General features: G+C 46.3%; 1 protein-coding gene across 3 annotated transcripts in view; it reads left to right on the forward strand.

Annotated features, from left to right (window-relative positions):
* Window positions 1-25,751, forward strand: part of UBE3C (ubiquitin protein ligase E3C) — a 191,556-nt gene that overhangs the window by 3,372 nt on the left and 162,433 nt on the right. For all 3 annotated transcript variants that reach the window (XM_073581600.1, XM_073581602.1, XM_073581601.1), the window contains exons 2-6: window positions 3,190-3,304; window positions 6,404-6,457; window positions 6,821-6,895; window positions 15,015-15,155; window positions 16,214-16,329. In XM_073581600.1, the coding sequence (XP_073437701.1) occupies window positions 3,239-3,304; window positions 6,404-6,457; window positions 6,821-6,895; window positions 15,015-15,155; window positions 16,214-16,329 (452 nt within the window). In that variant the 5' untranslated portion in view covers window positions 3,190-3,238. The remainder of the gene's footprint in view (window positions 1-3,189; window positions 3,305-6,403; window positions 6,458-6,820; window positions 6,896-15,014; window positions 15,156-16,213; window positions 16,330-25,751) is intronic.

Consider the following 25,751-nt stretch of genomic DNA (forward strand, 5'->3'; position numbering starts at 1 on the left):
CCTTACATGGACAACAGAGACCCTGATTGTGCTTTTCCTTTGCCACCAGCTGATAAACTGGTTCTTAGACACAGTCAGTCAAAGCTAGGTAGGGAAAAAAAAAAACGGAAAATGCAATTCTTTTTATTGGCAAAAAAAAATAGAAAATCGAGATTGCGGTAAAAAATGGCTGAAAAGAACAAAGCTAAATTCTGAATTAAGGTATAGTCATCAAAGGAGTTTATTTTATTTATGTTACTCACTTATATAGCCCCATTAATTCCACAGCACTTTACAGACATTTTCATCACAGTCCCCATTGGGGCTCACAATCTAGATTCCATATCAGTATGTCTTTGGAGTGTTGGAGGAAACTCACGCAAACACTGGGAGGACATACAAACTCCTTGCAGATGTGATTGGTGGGATTTGACCCAGGACCCCAGTGCTGCAAGCCTGCAGTACTAACCACTGAGCCACCGTGCTGCCCTACAATAGACCCGTTGTGCCTGTTTACAGAAAATGGTGCTAAATGCCTGATTGCGGGGGGTGTGGGAGGGCCTCCATTATCAGCAAAGCAGGGGTCTCGGTCTTCTTCTCCCCCCTGCTTCACAACCACAGTACGTTGAATAAAGCTACAGCCGAGCATGCTTGCTTTCACTCCATTCAAAGCCTTTTGGTTGTGATGGAGTATGGCACCTTTTTGCTCTAGTCATCCCTGAGCGGTCGCTGCAGACAGGAGAGTTATCAAAATGCCCCTGCAGACAGGAGAGTGATGAGAACGCCCCTGCAGACAGGAGAGTGATGAGAACGCCCCTGCAGACAGGAGAGTGATGAGAACGCCCCTGCAGACAGGAGAGTAATGAGAATGCCTTTGCACACATTGACACTGCGCTCTCAGCTCCTGCAGCATCGGTGTGCGCGCAGGGCTGAGGATTCAATTCAGGCTGCGCTGCAACGCGAGTGCGGTCAGTCAACCTAAGGAAAGGTGCTGAGGATGGCATATGAGGGGGCAGAAGGGAGCACTGATTCCTTGGTCATGCTAAGGGTGCACTGAAGCCCCCCTCGCTTACTTATAGAATGCATTAAGTAAAATCTACACTAGAGATATGATTGTTTTATTTATGATTATTTTTCTCACACATGTAAGGCCCTTATATGTATGTATAAATGGTTTAATTTGAGTTTTCATGGTGACCGAATCCCTTTATTCACTTATTGTTAGGCGTCAGGTTTCTGCATCTGCTCTGCAGGAATCCAGAGCCTCACATTCTGCGGTCTCCTGCTGTCTATCTACCCCAGAGGAGATTGCTTTGCAGCAGATCGCTCCAGAGACTAAGTTCCTCTGTTCTACTGGGCATGCTCATGAGACGATCTCCCATTGGAGATCGGGAGTCATGTCCCCAGGTCCTGCTCCAGATCTCATTGATCCATCTCGGAGATCTGGAAGCTTCCGGAAGGTCCCGGCTATAAAAAGCGCGCATGACCGTTCGGCCATGCGCTAGTATAGCTTCTAGTTGCTACTGTGTGAACCTGCGAATGACTCATTAAGATCCCCTTCCTTTGATATTATGAATGTGTACAGGGACTTAGATTAGAGTCAGCGCCAGCGCGTGACAAGCCTCAAGCCACTACAGCATCATCCACAGTTGCTAGCGTCCGACATTGCGCCTGCTTCCTTGCTTTGATAACCAACACAAACCCAATAAATAATTATCACGGCAAAAACTCAAAATACAAACCATAAACCACAAAAATAAGTATAAATTGCCATAAATACAAATTTTATTGAATGCAAAGGCATAACAAATGAATCGATAAAAATTACAAAAATAGGTCACTGCTATCCAATGAGGGAGCCATATTGCACATGTGCCCGAATGAACATATACAAATACAAATCAATTTCAATTATAAATCATGGAATGGCATAAAATATGCTGCACTCAAACTAGTAACAATTATTAGAATAAGAACAGCGCAAATGCATCTGAACTCACAGTGCTTTCCACAGTGGGAATAAACATAGCCTGTCCATGATTACATGTCAATTACTAGGAGCGCCCAGACTAAAAGCGCTATAATGTAAAGACAATATAAATGCATACGGACATTCCAGAGAAGGGCACTTACAAGATAGAAGTAAATGGCACTGGCTTCCCCCTCGCCCCAACGCGCGTTTCGCTTCTTCGTCAGGAAGATCCCCTTCCTTTGATATTATGAATGTGTACAGGGACTTAGATTAGAGTCAGTGCCAGCGCGTGACAAGCCTCAAGCCACTACAGCATCATCCACAGTTGCTAGCGTCCGACATTGCGCCTGCTTCCTTGCTTTGTCGACTAGCGGCAGTGTTCTACGCCATGCTGCAGTTGCAGCCCTCTTTGGCGTCCGCAGTAGCGACGCCGCATGCACGGTAGGTCTAGACGGGCGCAGCTCCTCTGTCTTGGGTCCTGCTCCTGTGACCAGATAGTGTGTGCATTTACCTGAGTCCTGTGACTCCAACAGGCTCAGCCTTTTGTGTTTACCTCTGCTGATATCTCTGTGAGAAAACAGAGATTGCTTACCGCACTTGGGTGACGTTCAACCCATGCGCGATATACCGCCATATTGTGCGTCTGCCATTACCTAGCAGCGGTGTAAAGGTACTGTCACACTTAGCGATGTACCAGCGATCCCGACCAGCGATATGACGCTGTCAGGATCGCTGGTGCATCGCTAAGTGGTCGCTAGTGAGCTGCCACACAGGCAGATCTCACCAGCGACATCGCTGGGGACGGGGGTTGCTACTTACCTGTCACACTAGGCGATCCTGCGTCCTCCTGCCCGGCTCCACGCTCGTCTCTCCACAGGAAGCTGTAGGTAAGTTTCAGACACAGCGATGTCGCTAGCAATATCGCTATAACGTCAGTTATAGCGATATTGTTAGCGATATCGCTTAGTGTGACAGGCCCTTAACACCTACTGCACGGTGGACCCCGAGCGGCGAACGCACTTTATTATTTATTTTTATTTAGTGCGTTCCGCCGTTCCTAACACTTATCTTGTGGAAAGGTAATTAATGTCCATAGGGGAATAAACCTTTTAATGGACAAAAAAAACATAATTAACAATAAGTAAATGCTGTGCAATGTTTAGATTGTTTTTTTTTTTTTTTTTTTTTTTTTTTTTATGTTATTGGATAATTGCTTCCTGACTTCTCTTTGTTTTTAGTGACCCTCCAAAATATCACCATATGTCTTAGATGGGATAAGCTGCAGCCATGTTCAGCTTTGAGGGAGATTTCAAAACCAGGCCAAAGGTATCACTGGGAGGAGCGAGTAGAAAGGTAAGAAATAATCACATTGTATTTTCATATACCGTAAGATTTGCCAAAAAATACACTTGTGTCTGTGCCCAAATGTGTGTGCAGAGGACAGCAATGGCATTTGTGGTACAGCGACAGTAGCCCATCAGGCACAGGGGTCCTGTCCTAGACGTCGCGCTCTTTCTATTATATCTATGCATAAGATATACTGTATAAGTTCCTGATTATTCTTTGAGAACTGTGCAGTCCCGCTTTATTTAGGCCTCCCATGTGCTGTTATAACAGAGACGCTCTGCAGGCATTATTCCAAATGTTGGGTAGGATGACACAAATATAGCAGTCAACATGTTATCCAGTTCATGAACAGGTGTCCATGGCCTTGTAGGTATTTTCCACTTAGTTGATCAGGCAGAATGACATTTAACTCTTATTTTTTTTTTTTTTTTTTAGAGAAGATTTAGTGTTGTTTCCCTTTGTTGAATAGCAATGGAGACTGCAATTACTAATATTCTCCAATAAAGCCTTTGTATATATGAATATAAAGTGTTTATAGGGGTTTTAGCACTTACTTTATGGTAGGGTGCAGTGTTATTGCATCTGTATGAGTCCTGGGACCAAACAATGTATCAAGGGCTCAGTGACCAATGTTCCATCTAATCCTTTTCCACTAGTCTGGGCTTGGGTGCTGTTCCTTCTAAATCGGGCTGTCCATAACAGCAACAAATATATATGTCTGTAATGTACCACATCATTTGCGATAGTTATTGGATAAATGTCTGCATCCCTGGTGGTCTAGGGCAGGGAAGGGAGTTGATGTCAGTATTCTAAGTGGCTTAGAGCAGAAAAAACAGGTACTCTTACCTGGTGGCATCTACTAGGTAACTCCTCTTCAGGTATGGCATTGTCTGTGTAGCTGGAAAGCTGAAGCTAAAATAGCTAGGCATACCCTATCGCCCATGTCACACCCTATCGCCCATGTCACCTTACTTCTCATACAATGCTCACTATGACCCCCCTCCAGTCAAATAGACTGCTGTCCATACATTCCCATCATTTTCACACAGACTGCTCTCGTCGGTACACCCATTCTCCCACAGACTGCTCTCCTTACTTTGCCCTTTCTCACACGGACTCTTTTTGGTCCGCCCTTTCTCACACGGACTGCTCTCCTCGGTCCGCCCTTTCTCACACGGACTGCTCTCCTCGGTCCGCCCTTTCTCACACGGACTGCTCTCCTCGGTCCGCCCTTTCTCACACGGACTGCTCTCCTCGGTCCGCCCTTTCTCACACGGACTGCTCTCCTAAGTTTACCCTTTCTCACACCCACTGTTCTTCTCGGTCTGCCCTTTTGTCACACCCACTGTTCTTCTCGGTCTGCCCTTTCTCACGACTGCTCTCCTCGGTCCCCCCTTTTTCACACCCACTGTTCTCCTCCGTCCCCCCTTTCTCACACAGACTGCTCTCCTCGGTCCGCCCTTTCTCACACGGACTGCTCTCCTCGGTCCGCCCTTTCTCACACGGACTGCTCTCCTCGGTCCGCCCTTTCTCACACGGACTGCTCTCCTCGGTCCGCCCTTTCTCACACGGACTGCTCTCCTCGGTCCGCCCTTTCTCACACGGACTGCTCTCCTCGGTCCGCCCTTTCTCACACGGACTGCTCTCCTCGGTCCGCCCTTTCTCACACGGACTGCTCTCCTCGGTCCGCCCTTTCTCACACGGACTGCTCTCCTCGGTCCGCCCTTTCTCACACGGACTGCTCTCCTCGGTCCGCCCTTTCTCACACTGACTGCTCTCCTCGGTCCGCCCTTTCTCACACGGACTGCTCTCCTCGGTCCGCCCTTTCTCACACGGACTGCTCTCCTCGGTCCGCCCTTTCTCACACGGACTGCTCTCCTCGGTCCGCCCTTTCTCACACGGACTGCTCTCCTCGGTCCGCCCTTTCTCACACGGACTGCTCTCCTCGGTCCGCCCTTTCTCACACGGACTGCTCTCCTCGGTCCGCCCTTTCTCACACGGACTGCTCTCCTCGGTCCGCCCTTTCTCACACGGACTGCTCTCCTCGGTCCGCCCTTTCTCACACGGACTGCTCTCCTCGGTCCGCCCTTTCTCACACGGACTGCTCTCCTCGGTCCGCCCTTTCTCACACGGACTGCTCTCCTCGGTCCGCCCTTTCTCACACGGACTGCTTTCTTCGATCTGCCTTTTCTCACACGGACTGCTCTCCTCGGTCCGTCCTTTCTCACACAGACTGCTTTCTTCGATCTGCCTTTTCTTACACCGACTGTTCTCCTCAGTCTGCTCTTTCTCACACCGACTGTTCTCCTCAGTCTGCTCTTTCTCACACCGACTGTTCTCCTAAGTTTACCCTTTCTCACACCCACTGTTCTTCTCGGTCTGCCCTTTCTCACACCCACTGTTCTTCTCGGTCTGCCCTTTCTCACACAGACTGCTCTCCTCGGTCCCCCCTTTTTCACACCCACTGTTCTCCTCCGTCCCCCCTTTCTCACACAGACTGCTCTCCTCAGTCTGCCCTTTCTCACACCCACTGTTCTCCTCAGTCCCCCCTTTCTCACACCGACTGCTCTCCTCGGTCCACCCTTTCTCACTGCTCTCCTAGGTCTTCCCTTTCTCACTGACTGTTCTCTATTCTGTCTTCTCGCAGTTTCATTCACAGTCTCTCCCTGTCTCTCTCTCTTCAGTGACTCCACAGTCTGTATTAGGATACTGATCTGATTGTTCAGTTCTCTGTTCCTCCCTGCACTGGTCATACAGATGAGAGGATGGAGATGACTGTGCAGCTGCACATTTCTCCCTATTATTGGTCATTATTATTATGAGTGCTCTGCCTGATCAATAAGGGGAGAACTCAGTCATTTTTGCTGGGGCATATTTTTCTTTAGCAAGGTGAGTTTTTTTGGCTGCCTGGTGGCTAAAAGGGAGAAGTGTTGATGACCTGATTATGTTTACCATACTGTTGATCCATTGGTATACTAAATGTCTTTTCTAACAAAAACTTCATCTCTAAAATTGAATTTGGATTTTAGCAGTGTACGCATGATGCCGCCTTCTAAGATACTGGATAAGGATTGTATATTTTAACACTTTAAATTTACCTTCTAGGAAGAAAAAGCTTCTCTGCTGCATCGAACCCAGGAAGAAAGGAGAAAGAGGGAGGTAGGGTAATGCTAATGAATCTACTGTATAGTGTCATCATCTCCATTGTTTTTTAGCTAAAATCTCTAAAGAACATGCCAGCTACAAATAATGTGGTGCTAAAAAGTAAAAACAATTTTTGTAAGTGTCCACGTGTTCCAACCCATTTACCTGAATGAATCTAATATGCATTCCTTTGATGGAGGGAACCCGCATTATCTTCTCTGCTTCTGGAAATTGCTAATTTGCAAGTGAATATTGGTTATTCGTTCTGTAGTAGAGCTTCACGCTATTAGTTTAGGGTCTATTCACTGTGTTATGATTGTGAAAATAAGTGAGAACTGATGAATTCACAGTAATCTGATTGAATTATTTATCATACAGGAAGAAAGGAGAAGACTGAAGAATGCAATAATTATCCAGTCCTATATCAGAGGATACAAGGATAGAAAGCAGCAAGTATGTATTGTATTGTACTGTTGTATTCAACGTTTGTGCTGCTGATTGGCCTGTAAGACAGTGTTATGCTGCATCTGCACACTCGTGTGTCACAGTCCGACAATGGACTGACCGCCGGTATCTTGATCCGAACTTAACAGCCTCATATATGCCTTGGCTATCAGGTCTAGGGGAGGAGAATTGCAGCCAGTCCATGCCTCATAGTCTGTACTTTGACCTTCACATTGGATGTGTCAATGCGGAGTTAAGGCCCCGTCAAACTAAGCGACTTACCAGCGATCCCGACACCGATATCAAGGTGTCAGGATCGCTAGTAAGTCGCTTATGAGATCGCTGGTGAGAATGTCGGAAGGTGAGAATAACTATATTTTTTATTTTTTTTTATTATTTTTTTACACCTGATCGCTGGTCTCCCGCCTGTCACACGCAGTGATGCGTGCTGGCCAGCGGGAGACCAGCGACCACAGAAATGTCCAGAGGTTTCTTCCAGCGATCAGCGATACCGGCAGGGGGGCCGCTCGCTGATCGCTGTCACACATAGCAATCTCGCTGGTGAGATCGCTGTTACGTCACAAAAGTTGTGACTCAGCAGCGATCTCGCTACCGAGATCGCTTAGTGAGACGGGGCCTTTAGGCTCTAGCTAATGAAAATCCTAAACTGGCAATGCACGTATTACATTGAGAGGACTCTGGTGTTGTTGAGTGACTGGTTCTCTGTTACTTTCTACCCTCAGTTGCAAAAAAGTACTTGACTTAATGAAGACACCTACCTTTTAAAGGGGTAATCTGGCTTTGCTCACTTCCATATCAGGAGGTGAACGGTATTGGTGACTTTGGTTCTACAGATATTTGCATGCACAAGCAGCAGGTAATAGAGTCTATTCTACTGTAAAGAATAGGACATGTATGTGATACCTGCAGCTGGTGCACACGAGATCATGAGAGTTAACTGTAGACAGGGCTGTGGAGTCGGTGTAAAATGGATCGACGCCGACTTCTAAAATATCTAATACTTTGGGTACAGTACTATGCAGAATGTGCTGTAGTTTTTTTTGTAATAATTTGGGAAAGTTTTGAAATTTCCTATCAATGTCTGTTCTATTCCTGATCTAAGGATCTCGGCTTTTAGTCGAGGTGAATCTGTGCTGCACTTTATGCACGTGCTCAGTAGTGACCAGTGCTGTGGGGTCAGTGTCAGGGAAATTGAGGAGTCGGAGGTTTGGCTTATCGACTCCGCAGCCCTGTCTGTACACCTGAGTCAGCAGCCCCACTTTCACATGGAAGCTGACAGACATCTGTAGACGTGACATTACCGAACCTGCACGCCTCTCAATGCAGAAGTGACCTGAGATATATTACTCCTTTAATTTTATCAGAACATATAAAGTGTCTTTTTCTCCTTCGCCTCATTGGGGGACACAGGTACTGTCGGTGTATGCTACTGCCGCCTGGAGGCTGACACTAAGTGAATGACAAAAAAAGGTTGGCTCCTCCTCTGCAGTATACACCCTCGCCTCGGTTGCAGGCGAAACCAATTTTTGCTTAGTGTCCATTGGAGGCACACGTCTGGTCTTTTTTCCAGACTCTATCGTTTTTTTCCATGAAGATAAGACAGGGGCAACGGATCCTATTGAAAGGGTCGGATTTCCCCAAACCGAGTGTCGCCTCCACGTATGCTTTCCCACTACGTGGGACATGATGCCGGACTGAGCCCTGACCACCCTAAGGTAGTAAAACCCTAGGCTGTACAGAGGCCTGCGAACAGTCCGTGCGGTCCCCACTGCATCACCAATGCCAGACAGCGGTGATGGAAGGTGGCGGACGGTCCCTCTCCTCTTCCCCTATAGGGAAGATGGAGTTAGGGTGCCTGCACCGTCCTTAAGATTTTTTTAGCCCCCCTTCCCCCCCCCCTAACCTGAGGATCAAGATGGATGTCTAGGGGTGAGGCATGGAAGGAGGTGGGCTGGGAGGGCTCCTGTGGACCCCCGTGGTCGGTGACACGGCCACTTCCGGCGCCCCTGCCCCCCGGAGCCTCGGGCGGACGTCGGAAATTTAGTCCCCGGCTTCTGCCAGAGACTAGGCCGCTGACGGAAGTTCCACTCCATGACGTCCCGGGGCTGCCTCTTCGTCCGGAGGCCCGCCCACACGCCGAAGCGCGCTGTAGTTGAAAAAAAAACAAAACAGCTGGCTGGATGTCTGACAGGATCCAGGACGGGGGACACATGACTGGGGTAAGTGCTACCCCTGGAGGAAGGCCACCCTCTGTATTTTCCAGAGGCTAAGCAGCTTATGGCCCTTGACATATGACTTAGCAGCCATCATGTCCAGAAAAGCTAAGGAACACACGTTCTTATATGTTGCGTGTACCTCCTGTCAATCCGCCTTCCCACATGCGCAAACCAAGCAGATTTGCGAAGCCTGCGATTCCAAACGTGCCCAGGAGCCCTCCCCTGCGACCGAACCCAGTGTACCGAGCCCCCCGGAATGGGCTCTGTCTCTGTCGCAGTGCATGGCATCGCTTACGAGAGCAATCGAGTCCCTTCGAGCCCCAGGTAGGGGCAGGGATAGCGACTCGCCTGTGTTAGAGGGGTCCTCCACCTCAAAGGAGCCTCCGGCCTGCAGGGGCCGCTCTCACTCTAGGCAGAAGCGGGGGAACGAACCCACACAGCATCTCCCGGTCCATTTGGTGCTTTGGCATTCATAAGCTCGGCTTCTCGCTCACCTTCACCAGGGGTCATTAACGGGAGCTCAGATTACAACTCGGATGAGCCGCTTGATTCGGGTACTCCAGAATACCGGGGAACAATTGACAGTCTCATTGAGGCCGTCAACCAGACCCTTGGGATCGAATATGATTCCACCTTGGCCTCAGGTCACAAGGTCTCATTTAAGCGAGCAAATTGGGTGCATAGAGTGTTTAGCTCTCACCCAGAGTTTGAGGGCATAGTACAACAACACAGGGAGCGGCACAACAAGCGTTTCTCAGGGCAAAAGGCGCTCGAGGCGAGGTATCCGTTCGCCCCTGATCTCCGTAAGAAATGGGCAGAGTCCCCAACGGGAGATTCACCCGTGTCGCGCTTGGCGTCTAGGACCCTGTTATCCATACCTAGTGGGTCCTCTATCAAGGATCCCACTGACCGTCTCATGGAGAGCCTAGCTTGCTCAGTATTTGAGGCCTCAGGTTCAGCCCTCTCCCCCTCATTTGCAGCATCCTGGGTAGCAAAGGCCATGATGGCTGGGTCAGAATCATTGAACACAGCCCTGCAGGGTATGGGCCTACCAGCAGAGGTATCAGAGATCGCAAATCAAATCACTTTGGCCGTGGACTACCTAATTAATGCATCTTTGGATGCGGCCAACTGTGCGGCACTCGCTGCGGCAAATACGATCTCCATTAGGAGGGCTTTATGGTTGAGGACATGGCGGGCAGACACAACTTCCAAGAAATCCCTGACTTCCTTGCCTTATCAGAGCAGTTGTCTGTTCGGGGAGAAGTTGGATCAGCTCATCTCTGATTCCACAGGTGGAAAGAGCAGTTTCCTCCCTCAGCAAAGTGCCAAAAGCTGTTTTGTCACCAACCTCAGACAAGGTTGCGGTCCTTTCGCAACCCCGGGTGGACTGCAGCGACCAATCCCGCCGCTTCAGGCCATCCCAGCCAGGACAGGGATCGGCAGATCTCGTATAGAACCAACCCGTTGGGGAGAATGCGTACCCACCAGCCCAGATCAAGAGGACTTAGGTCACAGAGATCTTCAGCCAAATGACTCAAGGCAATTTCAAGGCGACTTTGGCAAGGTAGGCGGCCGCCTGCTTTGGTTTCGCCACGCCTGGCTCTCTGTCTCACACGACACATGGGCAACAGAGCTGGTGTCCTCGGGGTACAAGATAGAATTCATCAAATACCCCCCAAGACGTTTTTTCTTTCCCGCCCTCCCAAAGTAATCGCCCGAGCAAGGGCGTTACTCAAGGCCATAAAATTACTCCAGCACAGCGGAGTCATTGTCCCTGTACCGGAGAACGAAAAATATCAGGGGTTCTACTCCAACCTGTTCACAGTGCCAAAAAAGATGGGGCCGTCAGACCCATTCTGGACCTAAAGCTCCTGAACAAGTTTATCAGGATCAGACAATTCCGGATGGAGTGTCTCCATTCAGTCATATCTGCCATGGGGCGGGGAGAATACTTGGCCTCTATCGACATTCAAGACGCCTACTTACACATCCTCATTTTTCCCCCACACCAAAGGTTTCTGCGCTTCGCCATCAACGGCCTACATTTTCAGCTCGCAGCACTGCCCTTCGGGTTGGCCACCGCTCCCAGGGTATTCACAAAAGTCATGGAAGTCGTCATGGCCACCCTGCACTCCCGGGGCATAGTTAGTTGTCTTTCCTTATTTAGATGACTTCTTGGTCAAGGGCCCCTCATTTCGGAAATGCGAGGAGAGTGTCAGCATCACGCTAGATACTCTTTCCCACTTAGGATGGTTGGTCAATCTGAAAAAGTCATCCCCTGTTCCAACTCAGAGGATTTCCTTCTTAGGAATGATCTTCGACATTTCCCGAGGGTTGGTAATTCTCCCTCAAGACAAGGCCTTAGCTCTCTGGCAGGGAGTCTGGAAACTGCGCCAACCGGTCCCTCATACCATCCGTTTCTGCATGAGGATCCTTGGAAAGATGGTGGCAGCAATGGAGGCAATTCCATTTGCCTAGCTCCATCTTCGCCCCCTGCAGCACGCCCTCTTATCAGCCTGGGACAAAAACCCATTCTCTCTCAATCGCCGGTACCGGTTGTCCACGCGGATCACACAGGCACTCGGGTGGTGGACAGCCAGTGCCTCACTTCTCCAGGGCAAGCCCTTTCCCCCAGACCATTGGTTGGTAGTGACAACCGACGCCAGCCTCCTCGGCTGGGGAGCAGTTTTTCGCCACCACACGACCCAGGGATGGTGGTCACCGCAGGAAGCGCGCCTCCCAATCAACTTGTTGGAAATACAGGCAATCCGGCTAGCTCTGCGACAGTTTCATCACCTTCTAGCAGGCCGGCCCGTTCGGATCCAGTCAGACAATGCCACGGCTGTGGCTTACATAAATCATCAGGGGGGCACCAGCAGCAGGGCAGCCATTCGCGAGGTGGGGCATGTGCTTCATTGGGCCGAGAGAAAGCACTCGGCGATATCGGCAGTCCACATCCCGGGCGTAGAGGACTGGGCAGCAGACTTCCTCAGCCGGCAGGGTCTCGCATCCGGGGAATGGTCACTACACCCCGAGATTTTCTGGCAGATTTGCCAATGATGAGGAACGCCGGATGTGGACCTAATGGCTTCCAGAGTGAACGCTAAGGTACCAGCGTTTGTCGCTCAATCCCGGGACTCGCAGGCAATTGCCGTGGATGCATTAATTCTGTCATGGAACCAGTTTCGCCTCCCATTCCTATTTCCCCCTTTGCCATTACTTCCGAGGGTCATCAAGAAGATCAAGGCAGAAGGGGGGTGCCAGTGATTCTGCTGGCCCCAGATTGGCCTCGTCGGGCATGGTACGCAGACCTAGTACAGCTATTCGCCGACGTTCCTTGGCGCCTGCCAGAGCGCCCAGATCTATTGTCCCAGGGCCCGATCTACCACCCGAAATCAGGGGCCCTGTGTTTGACGGCGTGGCCGTTGAATCTTGGATTCTAGCCCAGGCTGGGTTCGGCCGCAATCTGGTTGCTACAATGGTTAGCGCCCGGAAGCCGGCCTCAGCACGTATTTATCATCAAACCTGGAAAGTCTTTGTCACATGGTGTCGGCACCATGGTTGTCCTCCACTGAGGTTTTCTATTTCCAACATCTTGGCTTTTCTCCAGTCTGGCCTAGACTCAGGCTTTGCCCCAAGTTCCCTCAGGAGACAAATATCAGCCTTATCCGTTCTGTTCCAGCGCAGGATTGCTACCAATCTACAGGTAAAGACTTTCATTCAGGGAGTCTCTCACTTGGTACCTCCTTATAAGGCGCTCCTGGACACTTGGGACCTTAACCTCTTCTCAAGTGTCCTACAGGAGGCTCCATTTGAACCATTTCAGGAGGTCTCTTTAGCCTACCTTTCCTGGAAGGTAGTATTTCTTGTGGCGATCATGTCAATCAGGCGGGTCTCAGAGCTGGCAGCTCTATCCTGCCGAGCTCTGTTTCTGGTCTTCCACAAGGATAAGGTGGTTCTCAGACCAGCTCCCCCTTTTCTGCCGAAGGTCGTCTCCTCGTTTCACATTAATGAGGATATCGTCTTGCCCTCTTTTTGTCCAGCATCGGTACACCATGTGGAAAAGGCTCTTCATACGTTGGAGCTGGAGAGAGCTCTTAGGAGATACGTGTCGCGGACGGCACCCTTTCGCCAGACGGACACACTGTTCGTGCTTCCCGTGGAGCGCAGGAAGGGACGCGCTGCCTCAAAATCGACCTTAGCCAGGTGGATTTGCTTGACTATTCAGGAGTCTTACAGCATTAGAGGCACACCAGTTCCAGCAGGGATCAGAGCGCACTCTACTCGGGCAGTGGACACCTCTTGGGCTCTTCGGCACCAGGCATCGGCACAACAGCTTTGCAAGGCTGCAACCTGGTCCAACTTGCACACATTCGCAAAGCACTACAATATCCATACTCAGGCTTCGGCAGATGCGAGTCTGGGTAGAAGGATTCTCCAAGCAGCGGTGGAGCACCTCTAAGGAGGTGCATGTAGCTTGGATCGGTGAGTCAACTTTCCACCCAGGGATTGCTTTAGGACATCCCACAGTACCTGTGTCCCCCAATGAGGCGAAGGAGAAACATGGATTTTTGTGATAAACTCACTGTAAAATCCTTTTCTCCGAGACGCTCATTGGGGGACACAGCACCCGCCCTGATAGCCAGTTGGCTCTTTATTTACGTTGTTAATTAATATGTACTTATAATACTAGGTGGGTTGTTTTCTAGACATATTGTCATCTGCATTAAGGTTGATATGTCTGTTGTGGTCTCCTACTACTTTTGCACCGAACTGGTTTCGCCTGCAACCGAGGCAAGGGTGTATACTACGGAGGAGGAGCTAACCTTTTTTTGTCATTCACTTAGTGTCAGCCTCCAGGCGGCAGTAGCATACACCCACACTACCTGTGTCCCCCAATGAGCGTCTCGGAGAAAAGAATTTTACGGTGAGTTTATCACAAAAATCCATGTTTTTGCATGTGTGTTAATTTCATGCCATCTTTTGAGACCATCTAACCATGTGATCTCACACACCTCATAGATCATCCACTTTGCATCCAAATTCATAAAAAAAAAGCCAATCATCTGTTGCACATTAAAATTGACATTATATTGAAATTAAAACTCTGGTAGACAAAAGCAAAATGGCTCTTTTACTGGTGCAGATCATTGCATTGCTCCCCTCAATAGAGGTCAGAACTCATTGGTCCAACTCTATTCTCATCTTTTGTATTAGTTAAAGGGGTGTTCTCGTCTCCAAGGTCCTATCCCAATATTTAGTAGGCATTATAATAACAATAATAATATTAGCAAATATCTCCTATTGGAAATGTGGTGTACTTCTTATTATTTGCTATGCTGTTTACCCCATGTGCAGGGCATTGCAGTAGCTTGGGTGTCCATGGTTATGACCTCTAACAGCTAGCTGTCACTATATGAGTGTTCATAGGCATTGATATCTAAGCTACTACAATGCTCTGCACATGGGGTAAGCGACATAGTGAATCAGAAGAACTATACCACTTTTCTAATTGGAGGTATTTGCTAACATTATTATTACACCTACTACATATTGGGATGGGATCTTGGAGATGGGAATACCCTGTTACTGTTATAGTTAAAGGGACTCTTTCAGCAGAAAATGACTGTTCAAACCAAGTACAGGTGCTCAGGGTGCAGTTGGTGGAGCAGTTCAGTGCACCTTCCCTCCTAATTGCTTTGCCTCTTCAGAATCCAGAGGAGGACTGAGATAGATGGAAAACCAGTAGTTGTGAATGTGCACTGTTGGACCACACCAAGGTTACGCCGAACGCCTCTGCTTGGTTTGATCAGTCATTTGAATATATACGGTTCTGCCAGACTGACAGAAGTGATTCTAACGTTGTAATACTTCTCCCTCATTCTTAGTACTCCATCCAAAGAAGCGAGTTTGATTTCTGTGCTAGCTCAGCTACTTCCAGCATACCTTCAGCAGATGGAAAAAACCTTACACTTCTTGTGCGGAAACTGCTCTTTTTTTACAAACAGACTGAAGATTCAAAGCGTTTGGTAAGGTCAATGATCAAGTGCAATCCATCTCATTAATCTCACCGTGAAATAAGAATCCCTCTTTTTGTTGGCAGCACACCCTATAATAATGTGGACACTATTACAACGTTTTGTGTTATATTGCATTATCACTGGTAGACAGAGAGATGCTGCCAACCAGGTTATTGTAACAGATGAAGAAAGTGACGACGTGTTCCTGTTGTTACATGTAACATACCTGCTGGTCATTCGATTGTCAGAAAATAACGTCCCCTTATTCCGATCTGATAAAATACAATGGAAGTAGGAAAGCCTGTTGTAAATCATTGCTTAGGTTCAAGAGGTTGTCCAGGAACTTGCCTTTGTAGAAGAGGCCATCAGTGCAAAATGTCTGGAAAACCCCTTTAATTTTATGTTTTTTAATCTGCAATTTTGTTTACTTTTATGGGGTTTTCCGACCTTATAGAGCGAAAAAACAGAAAAGTATCTAAGTCTATCTGAATGCTGGTACAATAATTCCTCCGTAGCTGAGAAGTAACGCTCCTGTATTGTAATTATCTTGCCCAGCTCAGTACAGCACATTTGTTCTGATAGCAGCCCTGGTGAGTGATGTGCAGTGTTAACGCCCCTACCCCCCCCTTACACATCAGATAATTCAGTTGAGATCTTTCTCAATTTTCCCATACCCAGGAAATTCCAATATGGCGATTCGTCTGTCCTCTGACATGATCTGCCAAGAGACCCCCATACATATTAGACTATCTGACAATCCTGACGATATCGGTGGGTTGGGCAACTTTGTATGGGGTCCTTAAGGGTACAGGGAAGCATGGTCATGTGAGTAGGGGAGCAGCAGGCATCTCGTGCATTAGTCAGTGACTAATCTTAGTGCAGTTACACAATTTTTAAAATCGGAAAATCCTTTGATGCTGGAATAATCCCTGGTCAAAAGTTTATGAACAAAAATCTTTCCAATTTATAAGTTGCTCTCGCTAGAAGGATGGCTTCCTTGAGTTAATTTCCTCTTTATCAGGGCATGTCATTTAGAGACCAATTAGTATTTTTATTCTTCCTTATAGATATGGATTTGTCAGAACTTGATAAAACATAATTCCCAGTTTGTAAAACAACTCATCGGCCCAGACAGACTTACTTGTCTGTACCAAATCAAGAGGCTCTTGGGGTTATGTTGTAGGTAAGTAGATCACAATTGGTATTTTATTCATTCAGTATTTGAAGGGAATCTATCAGCAGGTTTTTGTTATATAATCCAAGAGCAGTATGATGTAGGGTCTGAGCGCCTGATTTCAGTGATGTATCACTTGCCAGGCTGCATGCTGTCATATTGATATAATCACAGTTTTCTCTGCTGCTGATCTAGCAGAGCTCAGAATACTGATCCCTTTATAACCCTGCACACACCACTGATTGGAAGCTTTCTGTGTGCACTGTATAGAAGGCTGCTAATCAGTGGTAGGGGCAGGGTTGTACAAAGCTGTTGACTAGGAGGCATGAGACACCTAAGGCCCCGTTACACATAACATTGTCCCAGCGATCCCCCCAATGATCCGACATGGATGGGATCGCTGGGACATCATTAGGCTGATCGCTGGTGAGCTGTCACATAGACAGCCCCTCCAGCGATCAGGACCAGCGAGCAAGCTGGTATCTAAGGTAAACAGTGGGTTTATAAGAGCCACGCATTACCTGCTGTTTACCTTAGATACCAGCGTGCACGCTGGTTTCCAGGGTAAACAGCGGGTATCCAAGAGCCGCGCGGCTCTTAGAAACCCGCTGTTTACCTTAGATACCAGCGTGCAGCATCGCTGATTGTTGCTCTCCCGCTGCCACATGCAGGCACAGGATGTTCCTGCTCGATCAGCGATACCCGGCGGTTGCTGATGTGTGTCACACACAGCGATGTCGCTGGCGAGATCGCTGATGCGCCACAAATCAGCGATCTCACTAGAGATCTCGCTGTGTGTGACGGGGCCTCTAGACCTGTAGTGATAATCTTCTGATAAAACACTAATTTTATTGAAACTTCATCTCGTATCCGCATCTCTGTACAGACTTTGTCTCTAGGTCTCGCAGCTCTCAGATTACATAGTAAAAACCTGCTGACAGATTCCCTTTAAAATGATTTTCAGATACAACTGTGTGCTGCTCGTGGGGGTTACAGAACAGCTGTGCTCAATGTTTTCTGTAACCCCACCAATTGTAGCCGACTCCTGGATATAGCTATTCCCATCTTAGACATGAAAGGCTGAGATAGTATTCACTTAAGTAGATATATGTAGAAGGGTCAGTGCCAATAACAAGCCTAGAAATTGCAAACAGAAGAATCAAAAGGAGGGTACTAAGGATAATTTCGATACACATACATGAGGCTGCACTACTGAGAGACTTTTTTTTGCCTCTCGCTAAGGGTATGTTCACATTGCGACTTTTTCCCGACAGTTTTTGAGCAGCTCTGCTCCTGAGAATACAAAAAAAAATGATCATAAAACTCTCAAAAGACTCTTCCTATTCATTTTGTGGCAAAACCGATTTGCTTTTTATATGTTCAGGCTTTTGAGTGTTTTTTAAAAGCTACAGGGCTTTCAAAAACACCTGAAGTCAAGAAAGTACATGTCACTTCTTTGAAGTGAATTTTGATGGAAAACACTCCAAACTAGGCAATGTCCAATCAAAGCACTTAAAAAAAAAAAAACTGTAAAAATACTTGAAAATTTCACCAAAGACCTCTTCAAAAGCCTCCCAAAGAAGGTTGGAAATCGGAAAACATGGAATAGTGGCATCATATTCTCAGACTTCAGGCCTCTACCAAACAATTTAGACAAATTTTTAAATTTAAGATCTGATTTACTTTATGTAGTGATACTTGGACATCACGGTGGATCAGTATAGATTTTTGCAGCGCTGTGGTCCTGGGTAAAAATCCCACCATGGATGACATCTGCAAGGAGTTTATATGTTCTCCCTGTTTGTGTGGGTTTCCTTCAGGTTCCTTCCACTCTCCAAAGACATACTGATAGGGAATCTAGATTATGAGCCCCGATGGGGACAGTGATGATGATGTCTGTAAAGCGCTGTGGAATTAATGGCGCTATATAAGCAAAGCAAGATAAATAAATAATACATCAAATTGTTCTTCACATAATACGTGTGATGATGGGACTTGCAAGGTACAAAGTGCAAAAATAACAATAGAAAATTGCACCGATGTCCCCTATTATAAAGCCTAGTTAAAAACGGGCTATTGTATTGCTGGAAAGAGATAAAGTATAAGGGTATGTGCACACGCTGCGGATTCCGCTGCGTTTCCGCAGCGTTTTTGGCCGCTGCGGACCCGCAGCAGTTTTAGCTGCGGTGTACAGTACCATTCAAATGAATGGTAAAAAAAACTCTGTGTAGACGTTGCGGAAAAATCTGCACGGATTTGCTGCGGTTTTGAAACCGCAGAAAGAAGTGACATGTGAATTCTTTCTGCGGAATCCGCAGCGGGTTCCTATCTCCACCATTGTGGAGATGGTGAATCCACAGGACCAAACCGCAGTCAAAACCGCAGATAATCTGCAGGTCTTTTGACCTGCGGTTTATCTGCGGTTTTTGCAAAATTCGTGCGGATTAATCCGCAGCGGATTCCGCAGCGTCTGCACACACCCTTACAGTCAAACCAAATCTAACCAGCTGAATCTGCCAATCCAATCATGTGGTCAGAAAAACCTGAATCATAGCAGTTAAAAACTGCACAACACTATGATAGCCCAAAAACCTCAAAAAACGGAAAAAAAAGGGGAAATGGAGATAAATAAGATGTATAATATTTGATAATACGTGCTACCATCTGATAACAATTTCACTCAGCCGATGTGAAGAAAAGAGTGACCTGGCCCTATACAAAATGACTATCTGAACACCTACCTAGGTGCGGAGGTTGGCACCCTAAGAAATACGAGAATGGCACCCCCGCTCGTGCGATGGCTATCCCTAATCTCCTATATCATCCTATAAGACGACAGATTAGAAACAGAGGGCCAGATGGCCTGTATCCATTTGCTTAGAATATCTTCATGAATGCAGTAAAGTAGATTTATACAATCATATATGCATGTGAGGAAAGGTAGAAAGTCCAGACAGTCTGAATAGATGCATAACACTCACACACAGTAGAACCAGTTACATATAAATTTGTAGCAAATTATGCCCTTTCCCAAAAACCACTATGTTATGTATATGAAGTATATATAAAAATTATCACATTAAGTACCCAGATAAAAAACTGCCCATTAGACACAATGATGAATCAATGGTAAGGCTAGCATCGGTGGTGATGACTTGCCATTGAAGCGGAAGAAAGGACCGACTCTGGCCTTGCCCACCAAGTCAGGGATTGTTTCACTCTGAGGGGAAGGAGAATGGGACGGTCCAAGGACAGCGAGGTCTTGTCCCAGGCCGAAAGAAGAGCCAACTGGAGGGGACGAAGATGAAATTGTGCAAAGGGCACCGCTTCCATGGAAGCTACCATCTTCCTCAGAACCTTCATGCCGGACCGAAGGGGAATGGGGGTTGGCCGCTTGAGAAGTCGGATCCCTTTGGAAAGAGCTGAAAATCTCTCCTTTGGAAGAAACACACGGGCTAGATTTGTGTCGAATTCCATGCCTAGGAAGGTCAGGAGCTGTGTGGGGATCAAAATGGACTTTCCTTTGTTGATTATCCGCCCAAGACGGCAAAGAGTGTCTAGGACTATCTGAAGACTCCGAAGACAGTCTTGCCGGGAACGATCCCTTGATCAAAAGGTCGTCCAGATAAGGGATGATGAGGATCCCCCTGGAGCGGAGGATGGCCATGATTGTCGCCATTACCTTCGGGAAAACCCGGGGAGTGGAGGCCAGACCGAAGGGAAGAGCCGTGAACTGGTAGTGGTCTTCCTGAATCGCAAAACGAAGGTATTTCTGATGTTGCAAACACACAGGGATGTGAAGGTAGGCATCCCGTATGTCCACAGAACAGAGAAATTCCTTGTGTTCCATTGAGGCTTTCACCGACCGAAGAGACTCCATTCTGAAGTGGAAAATCTTTACTTGGCGATTGAGCAATTTGAGGTCCAGTATTGGCCGAAAAGAACAGTTTTTTTTTTTTTTGGGACAACGAAGATACTTGAATAGAAGCCTGAAAATCGTTCGTGTGCGGGAACCGGAACGATCACTCCGGCGGCAAGAAGAGAGGAGACGGCTTGAAAGAATCCTGGAATGTGAGGCCGCTGTCTTGGATGTCGGGACAGGAAAAAACGTCCCTTTGGCGGAGACGCAAACTCGATCTTGTATCCGGATGTGATGATTTCCATGGTAATCTGTGTCCCCCAATGAAGGCTCCAAGAAAGAGATTTTACGGTAAGAACCAAAAATCCATCTTTTCCTGCAGATTGTGTCCTCACATTCTCACTGCACATGTCCATTTAGTGTCCAGACGCTAGAGGAGTCACATGATCAGCTCACAGCAATTGCTGCTCTCACCCTGACGTCAGCACCGGCCCACACAGTGCTAGAGGCACACAGTATGTTTTCCTACCAATACCATTGTGTCCTCATTGTTTCATTGCGCATGTGCACTCAGTGTCTAGACGCTGGGAGAGTCACATGATCAGGCTACAGTCACCATAATATCCATCATTGCAAAGATGCAGTGTAGTCACATAGAAACATATTACAGCTCATATAAGCAGCGTCCTCACTTCTGAAGTACGCATGATCAGATCTATAGGGATGTTTTTCTTCATGCATTATACCTGAGCATGCTCTACATCCTGCGAGTACATGGATAAATTTACTCCTATAATGGAAATGCGCATGCCCTAAACTGTGAGGCTATTTACCTATATTCCTCGCACAAAAAGAGCATTATTACATTAGGCTCGATACATATAAACAGTGACTACCACCGCACATATTGTATAAATAGGCAGAGTTTATATATACTTAATGTTCATCCAAAAACACATAGGATCATGATTTATAATTTTAGATCTCTTACATACCCATCAAGATTATAACATTTTTAATTCATTTTAACCTCATGCCCAGAACCATAGTATATACAGTGACTGTAAATAAGGGTAGGAACTAACATTTGGGGTACATTCTAATCAAGTATCATATCCTAATTATAATAAAAGACTGGGTCACAAGACCTAGTCACAGGCATGGCTTCATGATAATGGACACGGAATCAAATGAAACAACAGTAATTCTGTTGTTCATTAAGGCCATCCGGCACAAGAGTACGTAGTCTAAATATCCACTGACATTCCTTTTTTAATAATGACTTATCCCAGTTTCCCCCCCGTGGGTTACGCTGCACCACCTCAAGGACACAGCTTTTGGATCATTATGATGTTCTAATTTTATATGTCTCGCCAGGGGTGTTTTATGTCTCCCAAATGTTCCCCCACTCGTTTACGCAATTCCCTTTTGGTTTTCCTATATAATTACGTGGACAGGAACTTGTGGCCTTGTAGACTACACCTTCTGTTTTGCAGTTTGCAAAGTCTCTCATATAGTAAACTTTTCCCGATGTAGTACCTTTGAATGATTTTCCTCTACTGATCCAAGGACAGAATTTGCAACTGCCACATTTAAACGTTCCACATGGCTTACGATCCAGCCCACGTGCCTTCTGGTCTCGGTTTATTGTAGAAACTAACCGAGACCAGAATGCACGTGGTTGGATCGTAAGCCATGTGGCACGTTTAAATGTCGCAGTTGCAAATTTAAATAAAAGTCCCACAATCAAGTGCATGTTAGAAGAATCCAGATACATGAAGAATATGCAGCTTCTCGACACAGATCCATCAACAAGTACAGGCAATACCCAAACCAGAGGTCCAAAACAGTACAGTCTATTGTTTAGATAAAGCAAGTATACGACAGACACTCATTCAAACCACTCGGGGTAAGGGACTGTAGCCTGAATATCCATTCAGCCTCTCGTCTCTGTATGATCTTGTCCAAATCCCCCCCTCTTATTTTGGGCTTGACCAGTTCTATCATACTAAATGTGATCTCACTCAAGCGTCCATCATGTACTTCATTCATATGACGGGCCACCGGTGTATCTCGTTTATTTCTTATATCACGTATATGCTCTCCTACCCTGACCCTCAGCTCCCTTATTGTTTTCCCAACATAGTCCATAGGGCAGGTACAGGTAGCTTTATAAACGAGGCCCGAAGATCTACAATTACCAAAATCCCAGACAGTAAAGACCCTGCCACTTGCCGCACTGCTAAAGGTTTTTCCTTGACACATCCTGTCACATCTTGAACAATTCCCACGTTTAAAAAAACCCAAAAGGTTTCCTATCTAACCAGGTTCCTGGTTTTTTAGGTCTTTGATATAAGCTATGGACAAGCTCGTCCCCTATTGACCTTCCCCTTCTATATGTCACGCTCGGTTTAGGGGACACAAATTTTTTGAGATTCGGATCCGCCAGCAAAACACCCCAGTGCTTCTTAAGGGTTTGATAAACTCTCTCAGATTGACCATCATATGTGCCAATCAGCCTAACCACATTGGATCCACAGTCCCTATTCTCTCTTTTTCTCAAAAGAGATTGCCTATCGGCAAAGAGGGCCTCATTGTAAGGGCCATCCAGAACTTCACAGGGGTAGACTCGAGATCTAAACCTATCATACAGATCATCCGCCTGTCCCTAAAAGTAACAGAATCACTACAGTTCCTTCTTAAACGCATGAACTGCATCTTTGGTATACCTTTTTTTAAGGGGACTGGATGATGGCTTGTCCATCTTAAAAGATTGTTAGTGGACGTGGGTTTACGATATGTACAGGTCCTGATACTCCCATCACGTTCTTTAGAAATTGTCAAGTCAAGGAAATTTATACTTCTGTCATGATGTTCAGAGGTAAATCTAAGTCCATCCTGATTAATATTAATAGTCTCCACAAAGTTCTGCTTCACGTCACTTGTTTTATCTATTGCATTTTTTCTAGGCTGAATTGTGCATAAATATGTGACTTCAGATTTTGTATTAGTGTAAGCCTGATGAAGAGACCTGAGTAGTCTCGAAAGCTTGCAATGTGTTACCATCTTTTCAGTTAGCCATTAAAAGGTATCAACTACTGAGGACTCTCAATCCTGAATATTTTTCTATCTACTGGCTAACACGGTACAAAGATATACATCTTTCCTGTATCACAAAGCGACGGAACTCAACCTCTGGGCCAGACCAAAAGACCAAAATATCGTCAATATATCTGGCCCAGAGGCTAATATACTGGTTCCACCACTCATCCTTCTCCCCAAAGATATGGGTTTCCTCCCACCAGCCCAGGAAGATGTTAGCGTACGTGGGGGCACAAGGGCTCCCCATCGCAGTACCCCTGAGCTGGTGGAAGTACTCCCCATCAAAGAGAAAGTAATTATGTGTAAGACAGAAAAGCAGAAGTTCTTCAATAAAAGATTTATGATTCCGACAGTCAACTGCTCTGGTTTGCAAAAAATGATTAATAGCTCTCATCCCATATGTGTGGGATATACTGCTGTAGAGTGCTTCCACATCGATGGATGCCACCCATGTATCAGCACTCTCAGTAATTCCCTCTAATAAGCTCAGGAGATGTAGAGTGTCACGGACATACGAGGGAAGTGATGTCACAAATGGCCTAAGTACTTTATCAAGATATATATATATTTTTATGATGCTGTAAATCATGAATGTTAAAAATAATGATGGTCATATGACCGGAGTGCAGGATCCCCGAGACCGGAAGTGATCGGAGCCTGTCCCGTGACTTGATAGAGTGCCTGGGGCTGAGGTGTGGAACGCATGCCAGCGTGGACCGCAGATGGAGGGGAAGTGGAGCATGTAATAACAGCGTCTAGACACTGAGTGGACATGCGCAGTGAAACAATGAGGACACAATGGTATTGGTAGGAAAACATACTGTGTGCCTCTAGCACTGTGTGGGCAGGTGCTGACGTCCGTGTGAGAGCAGCAATTGCTGTGAGCTGATCACGTGACTCCTCTAGCGTCTGGACACTGAATGGACATGTGCAGTGAGAATGTGAGGACTCAATCTGCAGGAAAACATACATTGTGCTTCTAGTGTTGTGGCACCAGGTGATGATGTTAGTCTGAAAGCAGGGGATGCTGGAAGTGATACAGTTATATAAGGGGGGAATGGTAAGCTACAGGTGCAGCCTCATCAATTGGATTAGTCTCCACTGCCAGACCGCTCTGACCAATATGCATCTCTCCTGATGAACCCGGAGTAGGGGGAAACGCGTTGAGAGTGTGCGGACTATATTTGAGGAATGATGTTATCATGGATATCATTATGAAGGAGTATATATTCACAGATAAGTACTGTTTTTTTTTTCATGAATGGGCTTATTGTTGTCAGTATCTGGTGATTTAAACTAGGGCTATGATATATATCTGATATCTGGAGTGGTTGTAGCACCCCTACTAATTTACACTGAGACTTGAAAATCTGGTACACTCAGTGGTGTCTTTGTTTGCTTTCATGATTTCTGACAATTTGTTATCAGATAAGCCGTTCCTGTTTACCTACCATTGATTCATCATTGTGTCTAATGAGCAGTTTTTTATCTGGGTACTTGATGTGATAATTTTTATATATACTTCATATACATAACATAGTGGTTTTGTGAAAGGGCATAATTTGCTACAAATTTATATGTAACTGGTTCTACTGTGTGTGAGTGTTATGCATCTATTCAGACTGTCTGGACTTTCTACCTTTCCTCACATGCATATATGATTGTATAAATCTACTTTACTGCATTCATGAAGATATTCTAAGCAAATGGATACAGGCCATCTGGCCCTCTGTTTCTAATCTGTCGTCTTATAGGATTATATAGGAGATTAGGGATAGCCATCGCACAAGCGGGGGCGCCATTCTCGTATTTCTTAGGGTGCCAACCTCCGCACCTAGGTAGGTGTTCAGATAGTCATTTTGTATAGGGCCAGGTCACTCTTTTCTTCACATCGGCTGAGTGAAATTGTTATCAGATGGTAGCACGTATTATCAATTTTTATACATCTTATTTATGTCCATTTCCCCCTTTTTTTTTTTTCCGTTTTTTCGGCTATAATAGTATTGTGCAGTTTTCATCTGCTATGATTCAGGTTTTTCTGACCACGTGATTGTATTGGCAGATTCAGCTGGTTAGATTTGGTTTGACTGTTATACCTTATCTCTTTCCAGCAATACAATAGCCTGTTTTTTACTAGGCTTTATAATAGGGGACATCTGTGCAATTTTATATTGTTATTTTTGTACTTAATAAAAGTTACATTTTAATAGGGTTTTTTTCAGTTAGTCGGTTATAGGTAACCCTTGTTCACATTATACGTGTTAGTTGACATGCAAGGTACAGTCTGACACTAGAGGAGTTTTACACCATTTTTTTTTTAATAGTGGCCAGAGGTAAGGAATCAATATATAATAAAGAAAGGCGTGTTACTTTCCCCTTCGAAACTTCCGGTGATGACGTCCAGTCTATACAGTCTCCTGTCCACTGAGGTTGTAGGATCAGATGACAGATGGATGGACCTCAGGTCCTT

This window comes from Dendrobates tinctorius, unplaced genomic scaffold (genome assembly GCF_039654945.1).
Source record: "Dendrobates tinctorius isolate UK_male_01 unplaced genomic scaffold, ASM3965494v1 ptg000070l, whole genome shotgun sequence".
NCBI lineage: Eukaryota > Metazoa > Chordata > Amphibia > Anura > Dendrobatidae > Dendrobates > Dendrobates tinctorius.